The following is a 24,999-nucleotide window of genomic DNA, read 5'->3' as shown; positions in this document are numbered from 1 at the left end:
ATTATGTAAGTCTCTGATTTAGAGCTTTAACAGAAAATTACTTATCCTGAAGGAAATGTAGACTGAAGATAAAGAATAGTAGTATAATAAATTGTATCCCTTGAATAAATAACAATTGATATATGATAAAAGGTCTTTAAGGCAAATACTTTCTATGATCTTTAACAGAAGCTTCTCTGATGATATAGAAAGAACTGAATGCCAATGGGATTTTACTTCTTTCCTGGTTCTATTTTTGTTTTATTTCTGGATAGTAATATACTAAAGTGAGACATGTATGGAATTTGAGAAACTCAACAGATGAACATCAGGGAAGGGAAGGTAAAATAAGATAAAAACAGTGAGGAAAGTAAACTCTAAGAGACTCTTAAACATAGAGAGCAAACTGAGGATTGCTGGAGGGGTGGTGGGTGGGTGGATGAGTTAAATGGGTGATGGCCATTAAGGAGGGCACTTTTTGGGATGACTGGGTGTCATATGTAAGAGATGAGCCATGGTGTTCTACTCCTGAAGCCAAACTACCCTGTAGGTTAACTTGAATTTTAAAAAAAAGTGCCCCCTGTCAAAAACCAAAAACTCTCAGAAACCAAAAAACTAAACCAAAACAAGAATATACTATAGTGAGAACAAAAAGTGGTAATTACCCTGGGAAGTATACAATGGTGATGTGGATATACATTGCCAGGCATCTACAGTGTGTCTGGTACTTCCCATGTTATAAGAACCATAAGGGGTGGGTGTTATGGTCTCCACTGGTACATAAGATTGCTGAAGCTCAGGAAAATTAAAGAGCTTCCCTCGAGGCACATATCTGACTAATAAAAGTGATTCTAAAGTCCATATAAAAATACAGTATGCCTAGCTCTCTAAGTAATCATAATCACATTATTCTTGCAGTTGTGATTTTCATTGACTACCACCCTCTCTAAGAGACATCTTGAAAACAGATCTATATTGGATCAACTCCAGAAAGGGTATCAGACATACGTGAACATGTTTAATTTCAGTGAAACATAGAAAGGCTCATCCAGATGTATAAAAAATAAACCTGTGCAGCCATCTGTAGAAATTTATTATCAAGGTGGATTAGCCTTGCTCAGTAACATGATAAAGCTAAAACTGTTTCATCATCACTGAAAACTACTTAAATTAGTAATGATGATGCAGACTATCAGAAGTCAAAACACTTGAAATGGAAGAGATGTAGGATTAATTTAGTGCACAATACATTCAGTTTTGCATGCAAGACAGAATGACAGCAAAGTTTGTGTGCTCTGGAATCAGATCTGAGTTCATAACTTGGTTATACCCATTACTGGAAGTATACAGGAAGACACTTAGGAAAGTTTCTCTAGCCCTCAGTTTATTGATCTGCAAAATGAGGAAAATAAAAAGTACCAAATTTATAGGGATAAGATTTAAATAACATAAAAGACTAACTGGCACAAAGTCAGTGCACAACAAATAAATGGCAACTGTTACTACTGTAGTTTTCTAACTGATCTGGGCATAAGTCTGAACTGCCCAAATACACCAGACCGAGCCCTCTTAGTATTGTCAATGTTCCCTAGCTAAAGACCACCACAATCATACCCGTGGTGGGATGCGATGGGTTTAATATTCATTGCAGTGAAGCAGAGTGCTCATTATGGGGCACTTTGGGGTGTCTCTGAGAGGGTTTTAGAGTGAGCTTATAGATTTTGGGCTACTGCCGAGTGATTTTGGGGAGGCTCCAAGGAAGGAGGAGTTCACTCTATATTGGCTACTGTCAGAAAGCAGAGGCAAGTCTACAGGGAAGGCAGAGTAGAGTGAGGATAAAGCAGAGGCTGGTAACGAAGCAGTCACTCACATCAGCTAGCAGGTAATGTTTGGTATTTTGTGTGTGCAACAGTGACCTTGGTTTTGTCTGTGCTGAGACAACATTATTACTTATCATCGTCTCAGCATAACATTGTCTATTGGTGCTCTGAGAAATTATTTATGTCCAGATTCTATAACAGTACTTGAGACCTCAGTGTCAGATCAGTCCCTAGACATACTGGGGATGCTGTTCTCTTTCTCAGCATGTTTTCAAAGTATGCAAGATGCCAGATCCATATGCATCCTTAATAAGCTGCCTGACTTAATAAAAACCTGAATTAATTTAAAAGTGAGTTGTAACGATGCAATATTTTACACAAATACTCACAACTACCTTTAATTCAGACACTTGCTTCATTCACTATTCCACTCCAAAAATGGCAGTATAAAAACAACCTATTTAATTTTAATTTATACATGTAAAGTCTAAGTGATTTTTCAAGTCTTTTTTCTTTTTTTTGAGAGAAAGAGGGCAAGAGTGAGGGGCAGAGAGAGAGAGTGAGAGAGAGAGGAAGGGAGGGAGGGGGAGAAAGAGAAAGGAAGGGAGGGGAAGAGAGAGAGGGAGGAAGGGAGAGAGAGAGAGAGAGAAAAGTGAGGCTCCAGTTCATCAAATGGAGGGTTTGAGCTCACCTGATGTGGGACTCTAGCTCACAAACCATGAGATCATGACCTGAGGTGAAGTTAGATGCCTAATGACTGGGCCACCCAGGTGCTCTAAGGTCAGTCTTGAATCAAGTGCCAAAGTATAAACTCCAGTCAGTTCACTTTGCTCCACAGATGTCATCTTAACATTTTATTAATAAGTTTTCTCTCTTTCTCTGATGACTTTACTGGGTGGGCAAATTCTTTTCTTCATGTTCATTATCAAGTTCCATGGCTAAAACCAACAAACCAACCAACAAAAACCTCCCATGCATCTGCTTTATCACTGCTTAGCCAGACTTTAAAAAGAAGTATACCTTCAATTCTGCAAATCCAGATTGTGCATACTTTTGTTTTTGAAATAATAAATGTTATTTTCATGAGTAATTAAAAAGATTTAATGATCATTTACCATTAAACATTTCAGGGGAAAATGTTTTCACAGTGCATTAGGATGACTATTTGCCATCCTCATACCAAAGGGACATTTTAAGTTTATAATAATACTTAAATAATTTTGAAAGAGTGGATCGATGTTAAAAACTGGTTACACAACGGCTGTAGATCACCTGTCTTAGAATGGGTTGTATTGCCACACCAAACTCCCCCTCACTAGAAATCTATAGTGGTCCGTGACAATTAATGCAAATGACTGTCATACAATCATAGTCTGTCTCAGGTCCAGTGTTTTCCTACTGAAGGTATTGTAAATGAAAAGGGTAACAATTGTAACCTCAAGAAACAGAAAACTTATGAGGAAATAAGGAAGGCTTGTTGTTGGTGAGGTCAGTCTTGAATTACAGCCAATGCCTTTACCATAGAGTACAGAGAAAAGCACTTGCACGAGCAGATGCTCCTGAATTGCCTTAGAGCAGGCTGAGAATTCCCAGTCGAAGGGAGAACACTTGGCTAGGGTTTCTCATAACTGGAATATCAATGGCAATAGTAAACAGAGTTTAAAAGGCTGAGCTCATCAAGCCTCTAAGGAATCAAAGCAAATACCAGATGCCAAACTATCTGTTATGAAATGCCCTCATTAATACTTGATATATTTGAGGGGGAGAAAGTGGGAAATTTCATACAAAAGTTCTGGAGTTTCATAAAAGCAAAAATACTGAAAAAGCCATTAAATAAATGAAATAAAATGTATTCATTTATAATACCTTCAGATCTAGGGTTAATTAATATCATATATAATAAATTAGCATATATGTATGATGCATCTATGTATGTGTATAGGCATTGCGAGAAATAAAAGTATTTCCAGATATAAATGAAGATCAAAGTTCTTTACCATTTAAATATTTCAAGTGGTTTTTGTTAGTTAAGTTGATGGCTATAAAGAGCTTTCAAATTTTTATTAATGACTACAAAGATTCTCTAAAATTTAAAGATTTATAAAAATAAAATACTAAAACACCTTTCTAGAATGAAAAGTACCTGTACATTTTACTGTAAGTTAAACCACTTAGTTTATAATATATAATCTTATAATTTTGCATAAATATGGACCATAATGTGGTATTTTCGTTACTTCAGATGTATGCTGTACTCATAAAATCTATTTGAACACAACTGAAAACACATTAACAAATACCTTGTAATTCTCATTCATTTTAAAAATATCATATAAATTATGTATGTCAAGTCTACTGATCCTGAGTAACAGAAACAACAATGGCTGAGCTACTACTTTTATATACTTGTTGGTTAAAAGTCTGTACAAGTCAGTAATGGTTTAAGTTATAGCACTGTCTGGATCATTTTGAACGAATGTAATAAAAAGGTAAGAGGAGTTTAGAAGAGCATCCAGAAATGTAAGATGAAGAAAACCTTAACAATTGTGATAGAAGCCTTTCTAGAATTTATTCATCTGGTTAGTAAATAGTCTTAAGCACATTTCACAAAAACATAAATCCAGTGGATATGACAAAAATTAAAAGATGTTACAGTCATCTAAGTATGTTAGTGCCTTATGTGAGGCTACAGGAGTGACATTTTATTGGGGAAATATTTATTAGTATTAGTAATCATAGTAAAATAATTAGTAAAAAACATTTAGTAAAATAATTGCTAAAAAAAATCTGTTTGACCTTATTAGTAGAAAGGAGACACTATGATTCACATTAGAGGACAAAGATAATGACAAATTAAATTACAAAGTTGATGTTTCCTTATTAAATCTTATATAAAAACCATATAATATACTTGGAACACTATTGAATTAATCAATCTACTTTGAAAAATTGTCCTTCAAGTTAAACTAATAATGGTATCTATACTTTTCTCCCAAGTATTTAAATTCAAGTGCTAATGAACTTCTCTACCACAATTTTAGGTCAACTCATAAAACTACTTTTGCAGAGTATATTTATTATAGTTAATTCTTGAATTCTGCCCATTATTCTTCTTCAAAGACAGAGAATTCAAATTTTAAGTCTTACCTGACCAGGTTCTGTTCCAGTAACAGTCAAGTCTTGGATGGATCTACGTCTTGGCTGTCCGTTGCCTTTTAAAAGATTAAAAAAAAAAAAAAAGTAGAATACTGAGATCTGTTCAAACAGATAACAAGATTGCTACTGCTACGAAGGAAGTTGGAATTTGTTGCTCCTTGGATCTATACAAAATGTGGGAAAAATAATTAAGTGAGTTTATTGTTTAAAAAAAAAAAGGAGAGAATGATGTAAGGAAAGGAAGAGAAACAGCTATAGAGTTTTAACTCAAAAGTTGCTGGTCTACAATAAAGTAGGTTCTAATACAATAACCACTCCTACCACACAAATAGCTGCTGAACTCTCTTGCACCATCTTCTGTCATGTATTTAAATAGATAAATGCTTGTGGGCTGGGGCTGATGATGGCATCTATTTCAAGGGTCTTACGTTACAGTTTCTACAGCAAGACAACTAGCCAGCAGGTTGTATGATGTGACTGACTTTAACCAACAGCAGCAGTACCTTGTTCATTCAAGGCCAAAAAGGATGCTTAGGCTTAAACTTATTTTACCGAATCACACTTACTTAATCCCATTAGTCTTTGTCAGAATCTAGTAATTTATTATTGGTGAACAGCTCTTAATTTCCTACTGAAAATCAAGGACTCTCATTACAATCTCAAATACACAGCTTGTTGAAATGGGCTATTGTGTTAATCCTGCTTTAGGAACTTCCATGCAAGTAATAATTTAATCTAAAAATCAGTTTATGAAAAAATTCCACAAATATAAGTCTTCCGCAAAATAGAATGAATTAAGCAATAGCTTCACTCAGCACTGTTATTTGGGAATAGGGATGTTTATATGGTATATTCTAAGATGAGAGATCAGCTGTCTAAAAGGAAACACCAAAATATTCTAACAGCTGACACAATACTAAAAATTCTTTAGACTCTGAAAGCTGTATTACATAATTTCTTAGCTAGTAGGCAGCACTCAGAAAATGCACCTTAACAATTTTGGCCTGATTAGCAGACAGAATTTGTTCTTAAAATTTTATATTTCTTTAATCCTAAGTATTTTATTTTAAACCAATCAGCAATATAATTTAGCATCTTAATCCATGTGACTCCATTATTATTTTGCATGTAAACTAAAGGACCTTACAATAGAATAATGTTTAATACAGTAATATGTGCAGTAAGCATAAAAATCCAGGTTTATAGCCACACTCAAATTTATAAGGACAACATCACTTCTTTTCATTTTAAGCTATGCTTTAGAATTCTTTGCATAACTTTAGCTCAAATTTACTCCAAATTTCATTTTATTCTAAGTTCCAACTCTTAAATACAAATTAAAATAACAAAAAAATAGCACATTTATTGAATCAGGCACACTAAGATACTTTTGTGATAATTTTTAACTACCCCCTTTTCCCGAGGACAGAAAGATCCCACCACCATGAGTAATAAGCAATTTTAGGCACATTTCATTCAACACAATCATTCTAAAATTAGCTTAGATGAGACAGGCTTGTAAAAGTGTCTGGAATTCTCTTTTCAGATTAGCAACATTTGTGAATCTCGGGAACCACCCAGCACATGTGTCTAAAAATCATTACATCACCATTACAATAACAACAAAAACAACTCAAAACTAGGGGAGAAGGGTAGAAGGAAGGGGAATAAAAACTTTTAAGAAGTAGGGTAAATAAGAGGTGACATAGTTAACAAATGCCTGAAATGAGAAATCTTCAAGCTACAATATGAGTCAAAGCAAGCAATATTAGGCAATGCATTTTAATTAGCATAACCATGGCAGAAACCATCTGGCAAATAGTTTACACAAAGCAAAGAAGGACTGCAATCAACAAATACTTGTTGCTCCAATATTAATTTTTTAAGTTTTAGAAATATGAATGTAAAAAAATAAAACTATTATTGCAAATGAACACTGGGTTTGTTCTCAGTAGATTGAACTTGTTGCTGAATTCTTTTTGCAACTAAAGATTAGAAACTCTTATTTTACCTTTTTTTTCATGGCTCTTTGAAATGTGCATACCTATATTACACATGGTAGTATAAATGAAAAAAGAAGTAGAATCGAGGGCCAATATGATGTCAACAGATGCAGGAATAAGGAATCTGAAACCTGCTAATGATGTCCTGAGTATTCACTGTGTAATAAATTCTGGAACTTTTATGACTTCTGATAGAGAACAAATGATCTTTTTTAGAACAACTTTTCTGAGTAACATCAACAAAAGGAACACTACATCCCTAGCGCATCATAAGACTTCCATTCCCCATCTTTCCCAAAAAAAGAAAGGGTAGGTGAAATAATTTATAGGTCAATTCAGCTGTTTATATAATAATGTCACAAAAACAGAATCTATCTCTTCAAAAAGCTGCTCTTATAAGTACAACATATTTCCTGAACTGGTATTTGAACAGAGTCTTTCCCAGATAGCCATTCCTGTGGCTTTTCTTATGGATTTAAGTAAACACATGGTTTTCTTCATCTTAACTACTCTTATTTTTCTATTTCCCAAACTTCCTGAAGACTCTTTTCATGTAAAAATCATCACTACATTTTCCTGGAGACATCTAACCAAATGTTGGAAAATTTGAGGTTCAAACATTTTGAATATTAAAAACTGTGGGACACTGTTCTCTTGATGTGTAAAATACATAATATTTTAAAAAATTGTATAGCACTACACTGCAACATTATATCACCGCTTCATGGTAAACTGAATATGTAATTTAAAAATATATGTTCTCATTTAGGCTGCCACAAATTTCATATTCTTTTACTTATTTCAACAGATTCTGGCTTATTCCTTAGAAAGCAAGCCCTTCAGGGTGGGTGTTTTTCCTCCTATTAAAGGAAAGTATTTATTACTGATGAGTTTTGCTTTCTAATAAACCACCTTTTATTAGGTTAGAGTTCAATTTTTTAGATTACAAATAGTGATCTTGATACAATATGTAAAAAAGACTACCTAAGCATTCTCTTTAGGGTTGGTTAGATGAACTTCCCTATTTAATTAGGCACAAATACAGAATTTTATTGAAGGTGAGGTGGCTACACATGGAGAAGCAGGTATATTTCTGCATAGCTTTCCTTGGACCTCAGAATCTCCAAATTCAAAGGTTTACAGCTGCTAATGACACCGTATGTCCAAGGTAGGAACTTGAAAGATTTAGAAAAGTTTACTTTTCTTTTTATCTCACTGTTTCTTCACATCAGCACTACACTATTCAGGGGGAAAAACTGCATCAATAATTTACATACTTACAGTTAAAAGAATGTTTATATTAGTATCTACAGGTTCTTGAGCCAAATACATTATTAGAAATGTTATATTCTTATCCTAATGGGAGAAAGCAAAATGGTGCCTAAGTGTCCTTGAATAATATCAACTTCCAGGTGTCCAACATTCTACAAAGCCTTTACTGCACCTCCCCCCCCCCACACCTGTTTGCCAACTACCTAAGCTATTTGAAACTTTTAGAAGAGAAAAACTTTACATCAGTATTAGAAACTCAACTACCCATTTATTTTTGTTAAATATGTTTGGGCTTTTCCATACTCCTTTTATTCTACCTAACTACTCATCATATTCTTGAAAAGCAACTAATATAGAACTAAATATGTCTGATTGAAATTAAAAGTGAATATTCATTAAGTTTTTGATATTAAATGCAGCTGAAATCGTAAGGACACCTAAAATTTCACTCTTAAAAAGTTAAAAAAAAATTTTTAGTGTTAATCTTTGAGAGAGGGAGATAGAGCGCAAGTGGGGGAAGGGCAGAGAGAGAGGGAAACACAGAATCTGAAGCAGGTTCCAGGTTCAGAGCTATAAGCTCAGAGCCTGATCTTTCAGCTTTAAGAAGAGTATTAGAAACAAAAAATACCAATTAAGTTCAGGCTCTTCAGTGAACTGGGCAAAAAACATTTCATATGACTGACTAAAGAACATTGTATATTCAATCTTCTTTATTATTTATTATATCCTTAAGAAAAGTATGCAAGACAGAAAATCATCTTTGGTCAAAGCATTCTATGATTCTATAATGTTATGCCATAGTACTTTAGCCTTAAAATAGGTATGCTACACAAAAGTACTGCTGTTCAAGGCTCTCAGGGGAGCCTGGGTGGCTCAGTCAATTAAGCGTCTGACTTCAGCTCAGGTCATGATCTCACGGTTTGTCGGTTCAAGCCCCGTGTCGGGCTCTGTGCTGCCAGCTCAGAGCCTGGAGCCTGCTTCAGATTCTGTGCCTTTCTCTCTCTCTGACCCTCCCCTACTCATGCTGTCTCTCTCAAAAATAAATAAAACACTAAAAAAAAATTAAAAAAAAATAGCACATTAAGGCAATTCTTACATACAGAATAACTGAGAATTTTCAAGTGTTTAAAATGAACTCAAGCTCTATAATTTAGTCTGAGCTAAGAAATTCAGAAGTACCGAGTAAAACAGCATAAAAATTGTTTATGTGGAAAAATTTACTTTTTGTAAGTCACATACTAAAAACATATATCATTTTAGGGTAGCAATCAATCTGGTATAACTATGAGTAATGAATTTCATATTACAAAAGGAAGAAGAATAGAATAGAAATAGAAGACTAATGCTTCAATTAAATCTTTTACAGGTGGTATACATATGTATAGATTTGATAGTATCTTTTCCAGTGGCTTTCAAAATACATTATCACAGTTGATTTCCTTAAGTGCTTTAACTACTTACACAAGGACTCCAGAAAAGAACTGCTCATCTTTTCTGATTACCAAAGCTAGAGCCACGAACAAAATTTGCATTAACTATCAGTCTCCTACTCCATGCTTTATTTTTTAAAAAAATTTTAAAATATTTATTCAGTTTTTGAAAGAGACACAGAGTGCAAGTGGGGAAGGGGCAGAGAGAGAGGGATACACAGAATCTGAAGCAGGTTCCAGGCTCTGAGCTGCCAGCACACAGCTTGACATGCAGTTCAAACTCACAAACTATGAGATCAAGACCTAAGCTGAAGTCAGACACTGACTGAGCCACCCAGGTACCACATCTTACTCCATGCTTTAGATGGGGAGAAGGCTATTGCTCCTGTTGTATAACCTTTTGACATTTTACATGTTTATCTTGGACATCTGGATTTTTGAAAGAAATGTAAAATTTAGGTATCCTAACACCAGTATATGTTATTATCAGAATATATTTATATAGTTTCACATTTCATAATTAATATTAATATTGGTAAATTATGAATATTAGTGAATTATGGATATTAATATAATTAAAATCTTAGAGGAAAAAATTAGCAAATTTAAAGCAATCTAATTCACCTTTTTTCAAATAAAAATAATACAAATCAAAATGTAGTGGCTAAAAGGGAGGAAGAATTATGCTTTTTAAACCTTCAAGTTTTGGGGCACCTGTGGCTCAGTCATTTAAGCATCTGATTTTGGCTCAGGTCATGATCTAACGGTTTGTGAGTTCAAGCCGCACGTCAGGCTCTGTGCTGACAGCTCAAGGCCTGGAGCCTGTTTCAGATTCCGTCTCTCTCTCTCCCTGTGCCTTGCCTGCTTGCAGTTTCTCTCTCCCTCAAAAATAAATTAAAAAACATTAAAACAAATTTAAAACTTCAAGTTTTAGTGGAAAACATTTTAGAAAGCCTACATACTCTTCTCAAAGCTCATTTCAATATATCAGCTTATAATTTTCAATGAACAAATATATTAAAAAATGGTAAGTCCGACAGTTTAAATCTTGAGCAGGAAACTTTTTTAATATTGAAGTTTCCTTTTTTAATGTTTATTTATTTTTGAGAGAGAGAGAGAGAGAGAGAGAGAGAGAGAATGAGTGGGGGAGGGGCAGAGAGAGAGGGAGACACAGAATCTGAAGCAGGCTCCAGGCTCTGAGTTGTCAGCACAGAGCCCGATGCGGGACTCAAACCCCGGAGCTGTGAGATCACGACCTGAGCCAATGGTGGATGCTTAACTGAGTGAGTGAGCCACCCAGGCACCCCTAACAAGAAACTTCCATACTTAACATTTGCTTGCTTAGGTAGCAAGCTTTACTTGGCAGGACCTTTACCACAAATGAATTAGCAAAATGTGATGCTCTATCGGTAATCTGCTTTTACCTATGTGTCTTGCTTGGGAATAAAAAGCCAGACTGACCTATAGCCACTCTTTGTGGGCAGTGAAAAATTAGAAGGACAGTTATCTACATCAAACTTTGCCGATACTTCTTCAGAGCCAGGGTCAATGCAGAAAAGGTATAGAAAAATGTGTAGCTTGATCCATAGGAACTCCTGAGGTATTAAAGGTCCATTTCTGCATGATCTGAGTGACTACTAAATTAATAAATGTTAGCCATAGGTTGGTTGCTCTTCCTCATTTGAATGATGGCCAAGTATAAAATACTGTTGAAGAACAAGCAAAGAACATGATTTGAATTTGTTTACCTGTGACTACATTAGGGATTTTAGTCACTATAAAGATGTATTTAAAAAAAAATTCTTTAATAGTGTGTATTTTACAATTTTAAAAGCTTGGCAACTTTTTAAAAAATTCAAAAAGCAACACACACTTTAAAAAAAATAGATTTGGGGGCGCCTGGGTGGCTCAGATGGTTAAACGTCTAACTTTGGCTCAGGTCATGATCTCACAATTCGTGAGTTCAAGGCCTGCATCAGGCTGTGCTACCAGCTCAGAACCTGGAGCCTTCTTCGAATTCTGTGTCTCCCACTCTCTCTGCCCCTTCTCCACTCACACGGTCTCTGTCTCAAAAATAAACAAAACATTAAAAAAAATAAAAAGATAGATTTGTACATTGCCAATAGGTACACATAAGAATTTTTGTGATACTTAAGTGAGCATTTACTAAAAGAGGCAGTTAAGAGGCACCTAGGTAGCTCAGTCAAGCATCCAACTCTTGGTTTTGGCTCAAGTTACAATCTCATGTTTTGTGGGATCAAGCCCTGCATCAGGCTCTAATCTGACAGCGTGGAGCCTGCTTAGGATCCTCCCTCTCTCTCTGCTCATACCTGGCTCACGTACTCTCTCTCACTCTTTTTCTCTGTCAAAATTATAAACTTAAAAAAAATAAAATCAGAATTAAAAAAGAAAAAGAGGTAGTTTATTCCAAGAAGTACAACAGACTCAATATACTGCACTTGGCCAAAGGAAAGTATTATTCAAACTACTTATTCATAACAGATAAGATAAAAAATATATATATATCTCTATTTTAAAAAAATGCTTACACCTGGGATCTAGTGCTAATGAATACCAGATTGGGTATATCAAGAGACACTGTAATACCATACAGAACTTGTGGGAAACTGACTCTGAAGGGGAAAAAATTCTAGAAGGTTCTAAGAAATTTTGGGAATTAAGTATCCACCCTCCTTTTTATTAAAATGGCTATGTAAGACATTTGAAATATTCCTAAAGCATGGGTTATATTTTTATATTTAATTTAATTTAAAAATAAACATAAGAACACATTAATGTTTGGCTTTTATGTCCAATTGTAGTAATTCTAGTGCTTATATTCTTTCATTAAAGAAAGTGAAGCTGCTTAGGTTAATATTTGGATATCTGGAGGGAAAAATCAACAAGAATATTGAATAAAATGTATTAATGAATACCATTTCTATTTGAACAGCATTGTTGCTCTGGCAATTAAGAGCAGAATTAAAGTTTCCTGACTCTATAAAGACTCAGTTATCATAAAAGAGGGTCTAGTGGCCAAAGAGCTCTCTACAATGTGAACACTAAAGAGGAGCAAGGCAGAACTGCTCTATCTTCTCTGACTCAAACAAGAGAGGAGAAAATGGATGTGATTTGGTGTCAGACCTAAGTTGGGACCCTAGCTATGTGTTTCTGGGAAAACCACACAAAACCCATTTGATCAAAGTTCCTCATTTGTAAAATGGCTATACTTTTATCTGGTAACTCAGTTATAAGATAGCTATGGACATCAATTAAGATAATGTACTTTATTTAAACTACTTTACAGTCACACAGGACATCTATGTGAAACCAGGGTTTCTCACCCTTGGCACTGTTGACAGTTTAGGCTGGATAATTCTCGGCCTGTGCAAGATTGTCTGCTACACTGTAGGATGTTTAGCAGCATCCTGGGCTCCTGCCTACTATATGTCACCTGCCAGTTGTGACAACCAAAAATGTTTCCATTTTGGAAAATATTGCCAAATATCCCCTAGGGGGCAAACTCACCCTGGTTGAAAATCATCCAGACTATTCTTTCTCTTCATTCTCCCTCATTTTGTACAGTACTGGCTACATCATTCATTGTATGTGTATTTGTTCTTAATGCTTACTTATAAGCATTGGATAAAGATTATATGACCATTTGCCTAAGTTCTCCTGATTCACTCAAACATTCATGATAATTACAGTTTAAAAGTTTAAATATTGCCACTTTTTTAGTCAAAATATTATTCCCTTAAACATAGCACCTTACAGTATGGAGGTAAAATGATCACAAGTTAATTTTGTAAGCAGGCCACGATTCAATAAATAAAATGACTATGTGAGAATTGGGTTAACTCTTCTCTGAACAGCAAGAGTGGTATTATAAATCACTTTGAAAGAATAAACATTAATTACTCTAATACAGTTTTATACAGACAAAATGCCTCCTAAGAATTGTGTAATTTGTTTTATACATATTTATAATTTATACAGATTTTATATGTATCCTAGTTCCTAGCCATAGGAGGTAAATAATAGTTTATTCATTTAATAGGCACATATTTATTAAACACAATGAGTGAGGCACGGTGCCAGATAACTGCTGATACAATCAATAATAAGCAACAAAGACATGGTCTCTATTCTGTTTTCATTTTACTAAAGGAGAAAAAGACTTCTAGGTATTCAACTACAATACTATGCTAGAAGTACAATCACAAGCAATGTACACAGTGCTGAAGAATTCACCAAAATCACATCTATGAATGTGTGTGGGGAAAATTGTGTATTTCTTTTTGGGAAAGAGGTGGAGGAAAATCTAAAGCAGAGGAATAAATACAAAAGAGATATATATATTTAAGTTTATATATTTATTTTGACGGGGGGAGTGAGGGCACGTGCACATGAGCTGGGGAGGGGCAAAGAGAGAAGGAAAGAGAATCAGCACAGATTTTGACATGGAATTCGATCTCACGAACCCTGAACTGTGATCAAGAGTAGGATGCTTAACTGACTGAGCAACCTAGGTGCCCCAATAAAGGGTCATTTTGATGACATATATTAACCGATGCTGAAGGTCACATATGCCATTTAAATTTCTATCCAAAATGGTGATTTAGGTTAATCTATGAGATTATCACCATAAAAAATAAAAGCAACTTACCAATTTAAGACACTGAAGTACCACGTGTGACTTAGGTATAAAAACATGTAATTTGCAAAAAGATTCTCCTAATAACACAAAAGAATCAGAACTGACCATGATTCTTTGGCAAGACACCATGCAAAACGGCAAATCTCATTTAGTTTTATTTTGTTTCAATTTCTATGTTAAGGCAACATGGTATTTAGGAATTCTCTTTTCTCAATATTTCACTTACTACCAATAGAAAGAGGCTTGGAAAATAAGCCTACACAGAGTCCAAAAATGAGAAACCAAGGAAGGAAAGGAGCCCAGGACATCAAATATTTTTAAATAGTTGTTTCCTCTTTCTGCTGGGTGAAAATAAAAGTCTTGGTTCAGCTCACATGCTCATTTAAAAGCAGGGAGGAATTTGGCAGAATTCTGGGCTAGTTTTCTCTCTTCTGTGAAAAGGTTTACTTTGCCTTCTAGTTTACTCTCCTCTTTGGAGATTTAAGGTATCCTGTCAACTCTGCTTCATTGTATATAAATGTATAGTTTTCAATTTGTCTTCCTAGTTACTGTATGCAGGTGTCTATTTTCATATCCTATAAAGATTGGAGCAAGAAGCATTTTATAAGTACCAGGGATCATTTTTCCGGTCCCACAGCTATTAGACCAACTCAGGTGGTCTTGGATACCTGATATGACGATCTCAGGGACATCCAGAATGTTGCCAAATGAAGCAGTTTTACGGTGGCCCCGTTTAGGCTTGGAATAGGCTGCAAAAACATATATATACAGTATACATGCAAACAACCACAAACAGTAACACAGAAAATGATTAACTATAAAAACAGAATAATTTTCAAATAGTTATGTTAATAATACTTCATGCAGAATGGCATGCAGGACTATCTAACTTTTCATCCATGCTTGGAAAAGGCGTGACTTAGGAGAAAACTATCAATAAAGATGTGTCACATACTGGTTTTATTTAGCAAGAAAAAAAAAAAGGACAGAGACAAAGCTGCAAGGTAATGAGGAAGCTAAACTTCAAACATGTTCATAGAAACAATCTACCTAAGTGAAATCACTGATAAGCGATGGTGGGCTAGGATGAAAGTGGGAAGGGAGAGAGGAGTTAAAAAGAAATAAGCTGCCATTATTTGTTTTAATTACACAAATACAAGAATATATGTTCCAGACAGATGTTTCTTGAAGTGTGCTATAAAGTAAAATTTGGTGATTAAATAGTAATTATTGACTCAAAGAATGAAATGCATATGCTTTTATAAATATAAATATTTACACATACTTCTATTAAACTGAATCTTTACTGTAGTGTCTAAAGTCCAAGGTGCATTCCCATTAAATGTGAATAGTGTTAAAAGCTGGAGAATTCAAATCTTTCATTGTAAGACAATTCATTAAAAAGTCTGAATTGTATAAATTCAGTCGATGTTCAACAGCATCTATTCTACATTTAGAGAGGGTGAGATAATCTAAATGTGTGTGGTTGTTTTTTACCTAGTGAAATATCATTTCTGTAAAGAATAATTATAAATCAGTACCTGACTAGAAAATTGACACTAGCAAAAATAAAATATTATAATAATACCACTTATTTTAAGGTAACCATCATTACTTAGCAGATCTAACTTGAATGATATCCCTGAAGTGAGAAAAGTTCCCAAGTGTGAAGGTATGTCACTGCGTGCACTATTCATCTGACACTACACTGAGATGCCCTCACTCGACAGAAAAACACTTGTGACTCATAGAGACCAGGAACACTTGTAAGTAGCTACTGAGATCCATTCAACTTGATCCTTTATGAAGATTCATCCCTGTGGCAGAGACTCCTAGTCCCCTGCCAATCTCTATCTTTTCCACCTTTCTTAGCAACAGAATCCTGACTTTATTCAGGGCAGCAAGATAAAGATCCCAGATCCTTCTTTCCCTTGCAGGCATCTGACTACATTATGATGGCCAAAGGCATCCATATGGAAGTTGTTAAGGGGACGTTCTGGTAAAGATCTTTGAAAGAGCTTGGGCATATACCTTTTGATCTTCCCCTAATTCGCCTTTCTTGCTGCCTGGACTGTGCATGTGATGACTGAAATTATAATAGTTACTCTACACAACAAGCTAACCTTGAGGAGAGAAGCCACACAATATGGCTTGTGGCAGAGACAGAGAAGCTCAGTTGCCTAATGATCACAGAGCCTACCTTCAAATTTCTTTATGTGTGCGGAAAAAAAAAAAAAGCTTAGGTGTTAAACACATAGCCATTTTGAATATTCTGTTATATCTAACTGAGTCTAATGCTGATATAGTCAGTGATCATTATCAGATAAAGACAAGTACAAAAATGACATTCCTCTGGAAAACTTCTTTTTGAAAAGAGCTCCACACAAATTGAGAATATTCTATTTAGACAAAAAAATGAGAAAAAGACCTAAAAATAAAAACAAAAACACACAAACCTGGTTAGCTAAGTTAAAAAATATATATGCTAATATACATGAAAATACATATGTATACACATATATGGTTAAAAGACCAGAGGTAAATATATAAAATTGTTAAGTGCTTATCTCTGAGTGGGACAATTATAGAAAATTATTTTTTTTCTTTGTTTACATTTCCACATTTTCCACAGAAGAAATGTATTTACTTTTATGATTAGCTCCCCTCTACTCCTAGAAGAATTGGAAAGAAAACAATTTAAACCCCCATTACTAAACTAAAACCTGGTTAGAAAGAAGGTTACAAGTTCATTCAGGTAACAAAACATATACAATTGACCCTTGAACAACATGGGTTTCAACTGCATGTATCCAGTTATATGTGACTAAAAAAATACAGTATAGGGGCGCCTGGTTGACTCAGTCGGTTAAGCATCGACTTTAGCTCAGGTCATGATCTCACGGTTTGTGGGTTCAAGCCCCGCATCAGGCTCTGTGCTGACAGCTAGCTCAGAGCCTGGAGCCTGTTTCAGATTCTGTGTCTCCCTCTCTCTCTCACCCTCCCCTGTTCATGCTGTCTCTCTCTCAGAAATAAAACATTAAAAATACAGTACAGTATTATGAATGTATTTCCCTTATAATATTCTTAATAACATTTTCTTTAGCTTATTTTATTATAAGAGTACAGTATGTAATACATATAACATACAGAATATGTGTTCAGCAATTGTATTATTGGTAAGGCTTCAGGTCAACAGTAGGTTATTAGTAGTTAAGTTCTGGGGGAGTCAAAAGTTGCATGTGGATTTCTGACTATACGGCAGGTTGATGCCCCTAACCTCTACAGTGTTCAAGAGTCAACTGTAATTGTTTTTGTACTAACCAGTCCTTCTGTAACTAATCATTTTAAGGACTGAAAAAATAGAATTTAAATGCTAGCTTTTGAAAGACTAAATAAAATTACCATCATCTTTTATATTATAATTAGGTACACCCAATTTAGCTATTTTTGCTATCGCTTTTAGGAGGAGGAACAGACGGTTAATGCCAAATCATACTTGGATCTATAGTATATTCTTTTTTTGCTAATTTCAAAACAAAATATTTGACATGATGTGAGGTCAGCACAAATTCTAGTAGAATCACTCAAAATCCTTTGAAACATTCTGGTTTTGGCAAAATCTCAATTTCCCACTTAAATTTTGAGATCATGTTTGAACTAGATTACATTTGATAAAAATATAATTTATGATCCAAATAATTTTAGGAAATATATTATAAGAACTACTTCCTGCTTTAAAAAAATTCATAACACAAAAAACCCCTGACATCCCCACTCCTGAAACAACTGAAACCACTCTTTCCACTCCTCTGCAGATTTCTACTTCCTTTTTACCTGTGGTTGCAGCAATCCTGGCTTCTATTTCAGACATGTCAGCACTCATCCTCTTGCCCTCAGAGGTGGGGGGCAAGCTCTCCACGCTGCTCCCACGGGAAGCTCCCAAGCTTAAACGTCCTGATTCACTCTGTTAAAATTACAGGTCAATTTGAATTACTGAAATTCTTTAAATTTAAAAATCCTGGGCAGCCTAGGAGAAGGAAGATGTCAACTGAGATTCTTATAGATTCTGTGCTTTTCTGAAGGCAAAGGGAAGTTCTAAAGGAGAGCAAGCTACAAACACTGCCTTTAAGAAAGAGCAGTCACTAGAGTTGGGAGTTAAATGCTACAATTATTCACTAACCTAAATGTATCAGGTAAGATGAATAAAATCATTACTTAAAATACTTTTAAACCAGTAATAGCAAGAATATAATTCTGAACAATATGAAATGGCACACTTAGGACAAACTTCTTTAACTGGGTAGTAGAACCAAGAAATAAACATTTTATATACTTAACCATTAAAGTTAGGGAACATCACAGGGAGGGAGTTGCGCTATTGGCAAAGGCAGCCATCATTAGAAGACAAAACAATTTTATTGGTAATAAATAGTAGCAGAATCTCATTTTATGTCTCCATTCTTATCTGTCTGCTTCAAGAATAAGATTCAGCACTTGTATAATGGAAGATGGTAAATAATTTATTTTAGTTAGCATAAAGTTATGACTACTAGTAAGTTCACCACACAATTTTACTTTTAGTAATAAAACAAACCTGTTGCTTTGCCTGGTTTTTCAACAATTTTGATTCTAAGCGTTTAATAGTATCATTTGTTGCAGGAACTTGCTCCATATTAGTGTCACTTTTATTACTGGTATTTGTAGAAGCAATGTCCATGAATGAGCCTAGGAAAGCAGAAATATTTATAACTACAGGTTGGAATAATACAGATGCTTCATTCAATAATATGTAACTTAAATTCTTTTCTGAACTAACAAAACATCAATACGAACAAAATAAGACTTTTCAGATATCCAAACAAATTCATTTTAAATGGAATTTAAGGATAGCACAGAAAGGAAACCAAAATGCTTATTAGTCTTCTAATAGTATAAGGATGACTTACTTTAAGGTTCTTAGCCTGAGCTAGTAAATCAGGGTAGCTATTAAGATGGTGATGACAATGGGAATAGTAAGTTTGAAGGGACTACCAGAAGTTTAGTTTGGAAAACATAAATTTGATTTCCTATTAGATATCAAGGAAGTAGTCAGATATAGGAATACGAAGTTCAGGTCTGGGATGGAGCAAAACATCAGCAAACAGACTGTATATAAAATCATGATACTAGATGAGATCATGAAGTGAGTAGGAGAAATAAGTGAAAGAGGCTCAATGTTGGGAAGATAAAAAAAAAAATAATAACCAGGTTAGGAAACAATCAGAAAAAGTGGCCAGAAATGGAAGATGAGATCCAGGCTACTATGGTATCCTGCAGACCAACTAAAGAAAGTGCTATAGAAGGAGAGAGTAATGAACTCTGTCAAATGTTACTGAAAGTCAAAAAAGATAAAAAATCATTCATTTCAATTTAGTTATGTGGAGACGACTGGTGACCATGTCAAGAGCAATTCTGGAGTAGTATGATAAAAGCCTCAATGGACTGGACACAAAAAGAATGGGAAGAGGGAAGCTAAGAGAATGCAAGTATGGACTGTATATGCCCTGGGAATGATTCCAATAGAATGACTAACACTGATGAAGCAAGAAACTGAGGGAAGAACTGCTGGTAAGTTCTGGTTTTTCAACAGTATAGGGATTGGGATATAGTGCACAAACAGACAGGCTTGCCTTTGGTGAGAGCATGGAGAGTTTAGCCATTATAACAGAAGAGAACAGAGAGCAGAAGGCACTGATACAGGTAGGTGGGCAGATGTAGGAAGGCAGCTTCCAGAAGCTTTTCTGATTACTCTAATTTTCTCAAAGAAATAGCAAACAGGATTGGCTGGAAGTACACAGTGACGAAGAGATGCTTGAAGTTTGAGAAGAGAAGCTAACGTATACAATTAAGTCATCTCAGAGAGAGGAGACAGACAGATATGGTACAAGTGTCCAACGTCACTAAATCACTAAGGCATTTGAAGACCGTAAACATGTGTCGTCTCCAGCCACATTCAGCTGCACTGCTATAGGCAAGGGGAATCTGAGTGTCACGTTTAGCCAAACAAGCTTAAGACAAGAAATTGTAATAACTATCTGGAATTAAGTGAAGGGAGGATGAAAGGAAGGACCTAAGAGAACTATGGCTCAGTAAATAGAAGAATTAAAGGACTGAAGATCACAGCACTTAAACAGAGAAAGGGTCTGGAAGTAGTAGAAACACATGATGTAATTTTATAGAAGTTCACTTAAGAATTCAGAGCAACTAAAAAGATTCCAGTAAAAATGGAATTTGGGAACAACTATTAAATCAGATTAAAATAAATGTAATTATTTTCAAGGTGGGGAAATAGATCAGTAAAAATATTTGTCTATAAAATACAATTTTAAGTACAGGATAAATACTGTGTATATACGTACATAAGCCTTTTAATTTTAATTAATAATGAATGCTTAAAATATCATATCTTAAGCACAATTTTTCTAAGAGAGTTATTTCTATAGTCTTTTTTGATGATCACAAACTACAATCTCACTACTACTTGATATTTAGAAAAGTAAGGAACTTTGAAGTAAAATTAAGAGTCTTAAATAAGAGTTTCTATAGACTCTTCTACAAAGACCAAAAAGTAGGGTGTTCATGATGAAGAAATACATTGTTTTTTATATTTACAATAATTTCTAATACTCTTTGATGTAGCAGTATCTGTGTAAAAATGTTTTTTATTCAAATAAAGAATGACACTCCCAGCAATACAATATCCCATCTTTTTATATGTAACTATGTAAGAATTCTAACACTTGGAAGCAAGTCTATAGAAACTCTTTAATCTGGGTACCTTCATGAAGAATGATGCACCCGGAAACTCAAATTGCAGTCAATCATATGAAATGAAGGAATTAAAATGCAAACGGAGACATCACTCACTGCCTCTTGATTATAATTTCATGGGAACAGAGACACAAAAAAATTAGGTTATTACTCTTCTAATCTATCCATTTACCTGTACTTGTGGCAGAGTTGCTCTGTCCTTCATCTGAGTACTGACAAGGATACTGTAATGGCTCATCTGCTCCTGGAAAGTACTATATATGAAAAAGTAAATTATAATTTAAAATTTCTTTAATACAAATTAAATCCTGTAAGAATTAACTTGGAGAATATACATTAATTATTTCTTTGTCCTGGGATCTGAAAGTAGCAAAGTCCTGCTTTATTTTCTGTAAGGCATATACTGAATTTATAGATACTTAAACTCAGTATGTACCTTAAGTTTTTGATTTTAAGTTTTTACAAAGATGGCAATAATGTTCTACTCTTTTGAATTTCTGCTATGATCAATGCCATGTATCTACATTAGGATCTACTTTACATAGAGCCTAGATAGTTTTGAAGAAAACGCATATATTTCTGTAAAGGAACAAAGGAAATAGTATGACTCCTCATAATTATATAAAATGTACTTATGGTCTCACAGCAGTGACATAAACTTCCAAATTGTTGAAATTATGGTTAGTCTGGCAACTGAGCCTGTTACATCATAGGATAATTGTTAGAACTAATATTTTGAATATCAGAGATAGATTATGGCTGTTCCTCTATAAACTGGAGATGTAATATTGGAAATTTTTGCTGGATAACTAGTAGAATTTAGGAAAAAAGGAAGGTTTTCTTTTCAAATCAGACAAAGCAAATGTAAGTAGAATCCTAACTTGAACAATTTATGTATCCCAATGTTTTAAGGTATCTGATTAAGGAGACTAAGTTGTTTTATTATGACCATATATTTAGGGCCTATGATTCTATATACAGCTGGTACCCACATATGATGGGAAGTTTTAATCAGATGAGTTCAAGCTTGGTTTCAATAGAATAAGCAAATCTTTGGCCATTTAGGAAGTATATATTTAAGGAGCTTGAAGGGTTCTTCTAGTGAGCAAACTGTTCTAAAATTCAGGGACTTTTCACATGTGAACTTTTAAGTCAAAGTAGCGCTTAATAGATTTTGTTAGTCCACTAAAAACTAGAGGCCTAATATTATTCTAATAATTCTAAAAGTGTTTGTTTATAGACTAAGAAATTTTGTTAATCATTTAAAAGGGTTCTTCTAAATTTAAAAATTCCATAAATCCTAGAAGTTTAACTTTTTAATGGCAAACGAAAAGCTAACAATATACAATGAAAAACCAGAAGGTAAAAATCATTTAAATAAAGGTGTCTGGGAATGCAACGGTTCTCTTGCCCTGCAGATAAATGACTGAAGAAGACCTGCACTCAAGAAAACTTAAAATTTAGTTTGGCAAGTATTAGAGTCAGATTATACCTAAGTCCTGTAAACACATCTAATTCAGCTTCTCTCACATTACAGTTGAAGCAACAGCCCCCCAAAACAAATACATTTGTCCACGAAGTTACACAGGAGGAAATACCAAGCCCAGAAATCTAGTCTAGCCATCTTCCCATTATAAAGTAGATTTTTTTTTTTCCAAAATAACATTTCCTCCTCTGATTATATGAGGAATAAACACCCATTCTAACTTGGGCAATACAGAAAGTATAAAGCAGAAAAAGAAGTATATCTTTAAAGTCCCATTCAAACTCAGTATACATCAAATTCCCCTAAATCCAAAGCCCCTCAAAAGAAGGATTATACCCGCATCAAGTGAGTCATTATTTTCACAATTTCCTCCATTGAAGGGCGCTGAGAAGGATCTTTAGACCAACAACGAGTCATCAGGCTCTCAATGGGCTTAGGTAAATTTTTGATCAGTGGTGGTCGAGTACCTATAATTGAAAATTAGAGGGGGGGAAAGAATGTATTTACCCAAAGAATGGTGTAAGCTTTTTATATGTATTTCCAATATAGTATTTTATAGGTATCATAATTTAAGATTTATTTTGGAATAATAAAAGTACATTATTTTTTGGTCTATTAGGTTAACATTATATTTTCATAAACGGGAAGTATACTTTTTGCAAAGTTAAATTTTTATAAGCATTATGGTAAGAGACTGAGAATTAATAATATTTCATTTGCTCTAACACTGTTCTTTGAACAAATAATAATGTCTTAGTGGGTGTTTTATTAAGAAAATAAAATGATAGCTTAAAGTAATCTTCCTTGAACTATATTTTCAGATTCACTGCAAAAATTTCAAATGTGTTTGAAAAATCTTCCATATCAAAAAAGTCATTACTATGGTGTCATACTCACTGACCTCTAAATGACTCTTTTGTTGGTGGCAGACCTTTTTTGGCTGCTGTGAATCCATCATTTCACAAGCTGAAAACTATCAACTTTTATGTAATTACCAAGACCATAATATTATTAGTGAGGTCCCTAACTTAAAGAAAGCCTCAAATATAATGAAACTTTTGTAATTTCACCAACTAACAAGTTAGTTCTTTTATTCCTCACTTCACTGTCAATTATGTACTGACAACTGACAGAGAGAAAAAGAAAAACTATCTTGTCAGTGCTCCATTCTCTACAATGACATTTTAGTAAAATGAAAGGTAGTATAGGAAACTGGTAAACAAAACTTAAGATTACTCAGATCATGGCACTGTTTGACAAGTCTATTAATGACCTAGTTAGGCACGTATTTGTAGGATTTGTGGAATACTGTATTAAATGCCAATAAAACTAAAATGCCATAATCAGAACAATTACAACCAATTTCTGATAGAAATTAGAGAGTGATGTAAAATTTAAGAAATTAAACAGTTTCTCTTCATGAAGAGTTTATTTTTCCAAATCAAATGTGAAGTAACTTGATTATTATCATCATAAATGGTTAGAAACATAACAACAGGTCTAAAAGGAGCAGGAGGGATGCAAAGAAACGGAGTTCATATATGAATATAACTTTCAAATATAGGCACTGAGAGTCACAAAGATCTGGATGTGAATCCCAGCAATATCACTTACTAATCTGGTGGCCTTGGGCAACTTCCTTTCCCTGTTTAGGTCTCAGTTTCCTAATCTATAAAACTGTAAAATGAGGCAATAATAGCCCCTTCATAAGGATGGATGAGAGATAAAAAAGAAAGAATATGTGAAGAACTCAGTGTTTTGCTTTTATGAATAGCTTAAGTAACAACTCTTATTATTATTCTTTGCTTCTTCAAGAGAAAAGGCTATACCCTCCCTCAACTACCTTGATCATGAGAAGTGCTTTTACTTCTTTATTTTTTAAATTTTACTTTCTCCCCAGAGTCTAACCCAGTGCTTCTCCATCCCCCGGAGAAAGCCATCATAAGTAGTTGGCTCAGGCTGTACTGATGGCCTTTCCCTAATCAGCAGACCTCCTCAGCCTTGCTCTAAGGATAGGACCACTGTCCGCGCTGTCCTCACTGATTCTGGGGGAGTGGGGAAGAGTACAGGAGACTGATGGTAGTAAAGTATTCTGGTAACAAAGAACTGGACGTTTTAATGTTAGGGATAAATGATCTTCTTTGAGGTAGATACAGTTTTCCAGGCAGAAAATATACAAAATATATTAAAGAAAAAAAATTTTTTTACGAACCATTATGAACAGCCCACATGATACGGAAAGCTGGGCCACCAATCTCATCAAAGGGTTTCCGACGTGTTATTACTTCCCACAGGATAATACCCCAGCTGAAGACATCACATTTTTCACTGTAATTGCTACCTAGAAAAAAAGGTGGTATAATTTCAAGACTTTTTTCCACAT

General features: G+C 34.5%; 1 protein-coding gene across 2 annotated transcripts in view; it reads right to left on the bottom strand.

Moving 5' to 3' along the window:
• Positions 1-24,999, bottom strand: part of MAP3K7 (mitogen-activated protein kinase kinase kinase 7) — a 74,480-nt gene that overhangs the window by 17,438 nt on the left and 32,043 nt on the right. The window contains exons 7-13 of one of the 2 annotated variants that reach the window (XM_077750253.1): positions 24,829-24,957; positions 22,953-23,083; positions 21,303-21,384; positions 18,915-19,045; positions 18,155-18,284; positions 14,989-15,069; positions 4,947-5,011 (exon numbers count right to left, since the gene is read on the bottom strand). In XM_077750253.1, the coding sequence (XP_077606379.1) occupies positions 4,947-5,011; positions 14,989-15,069; positions 18,155-18,284; positions 18,915-19,045; positions 21,303-21,384; positions 22,953-23,083; positions 24,829-24,957 (749 nt within the window). The remainder of the gene's footprint in view (positions 1-4,946; positions 5,012-14,988; positions 15,070-18,154; positions 18,285-18,914; positions 19,046-21,302; positions 21,385-22,952; positions 23,084-24,828; positions 24,958-24,999) is intronic. The other variant, XM_077750255.1, reaches the window with a different exon arrangement.

Source organism: Crocuta crocuta, unplaced genomic scaffold, assembly GCF_008692635.1.
Source record: "Crocuta crocuta isolate KB4526 unplaced genomic scaffold, BGI_CrCroc_1.0 scaffold9, whole genome shotgun sequence".
NCBI classification, from domain to species: Eukaryota; Metazoa; Chordata; class Mammalia; order Carnivora; family Hyaenidae; genus Crocuta; species Crocuta crocuta.
The sequence above is the reverse complement of the archived record's forward strand: the minus strand, read 5'-3'. Positions and strand labels throughout refer to the sequence as shown.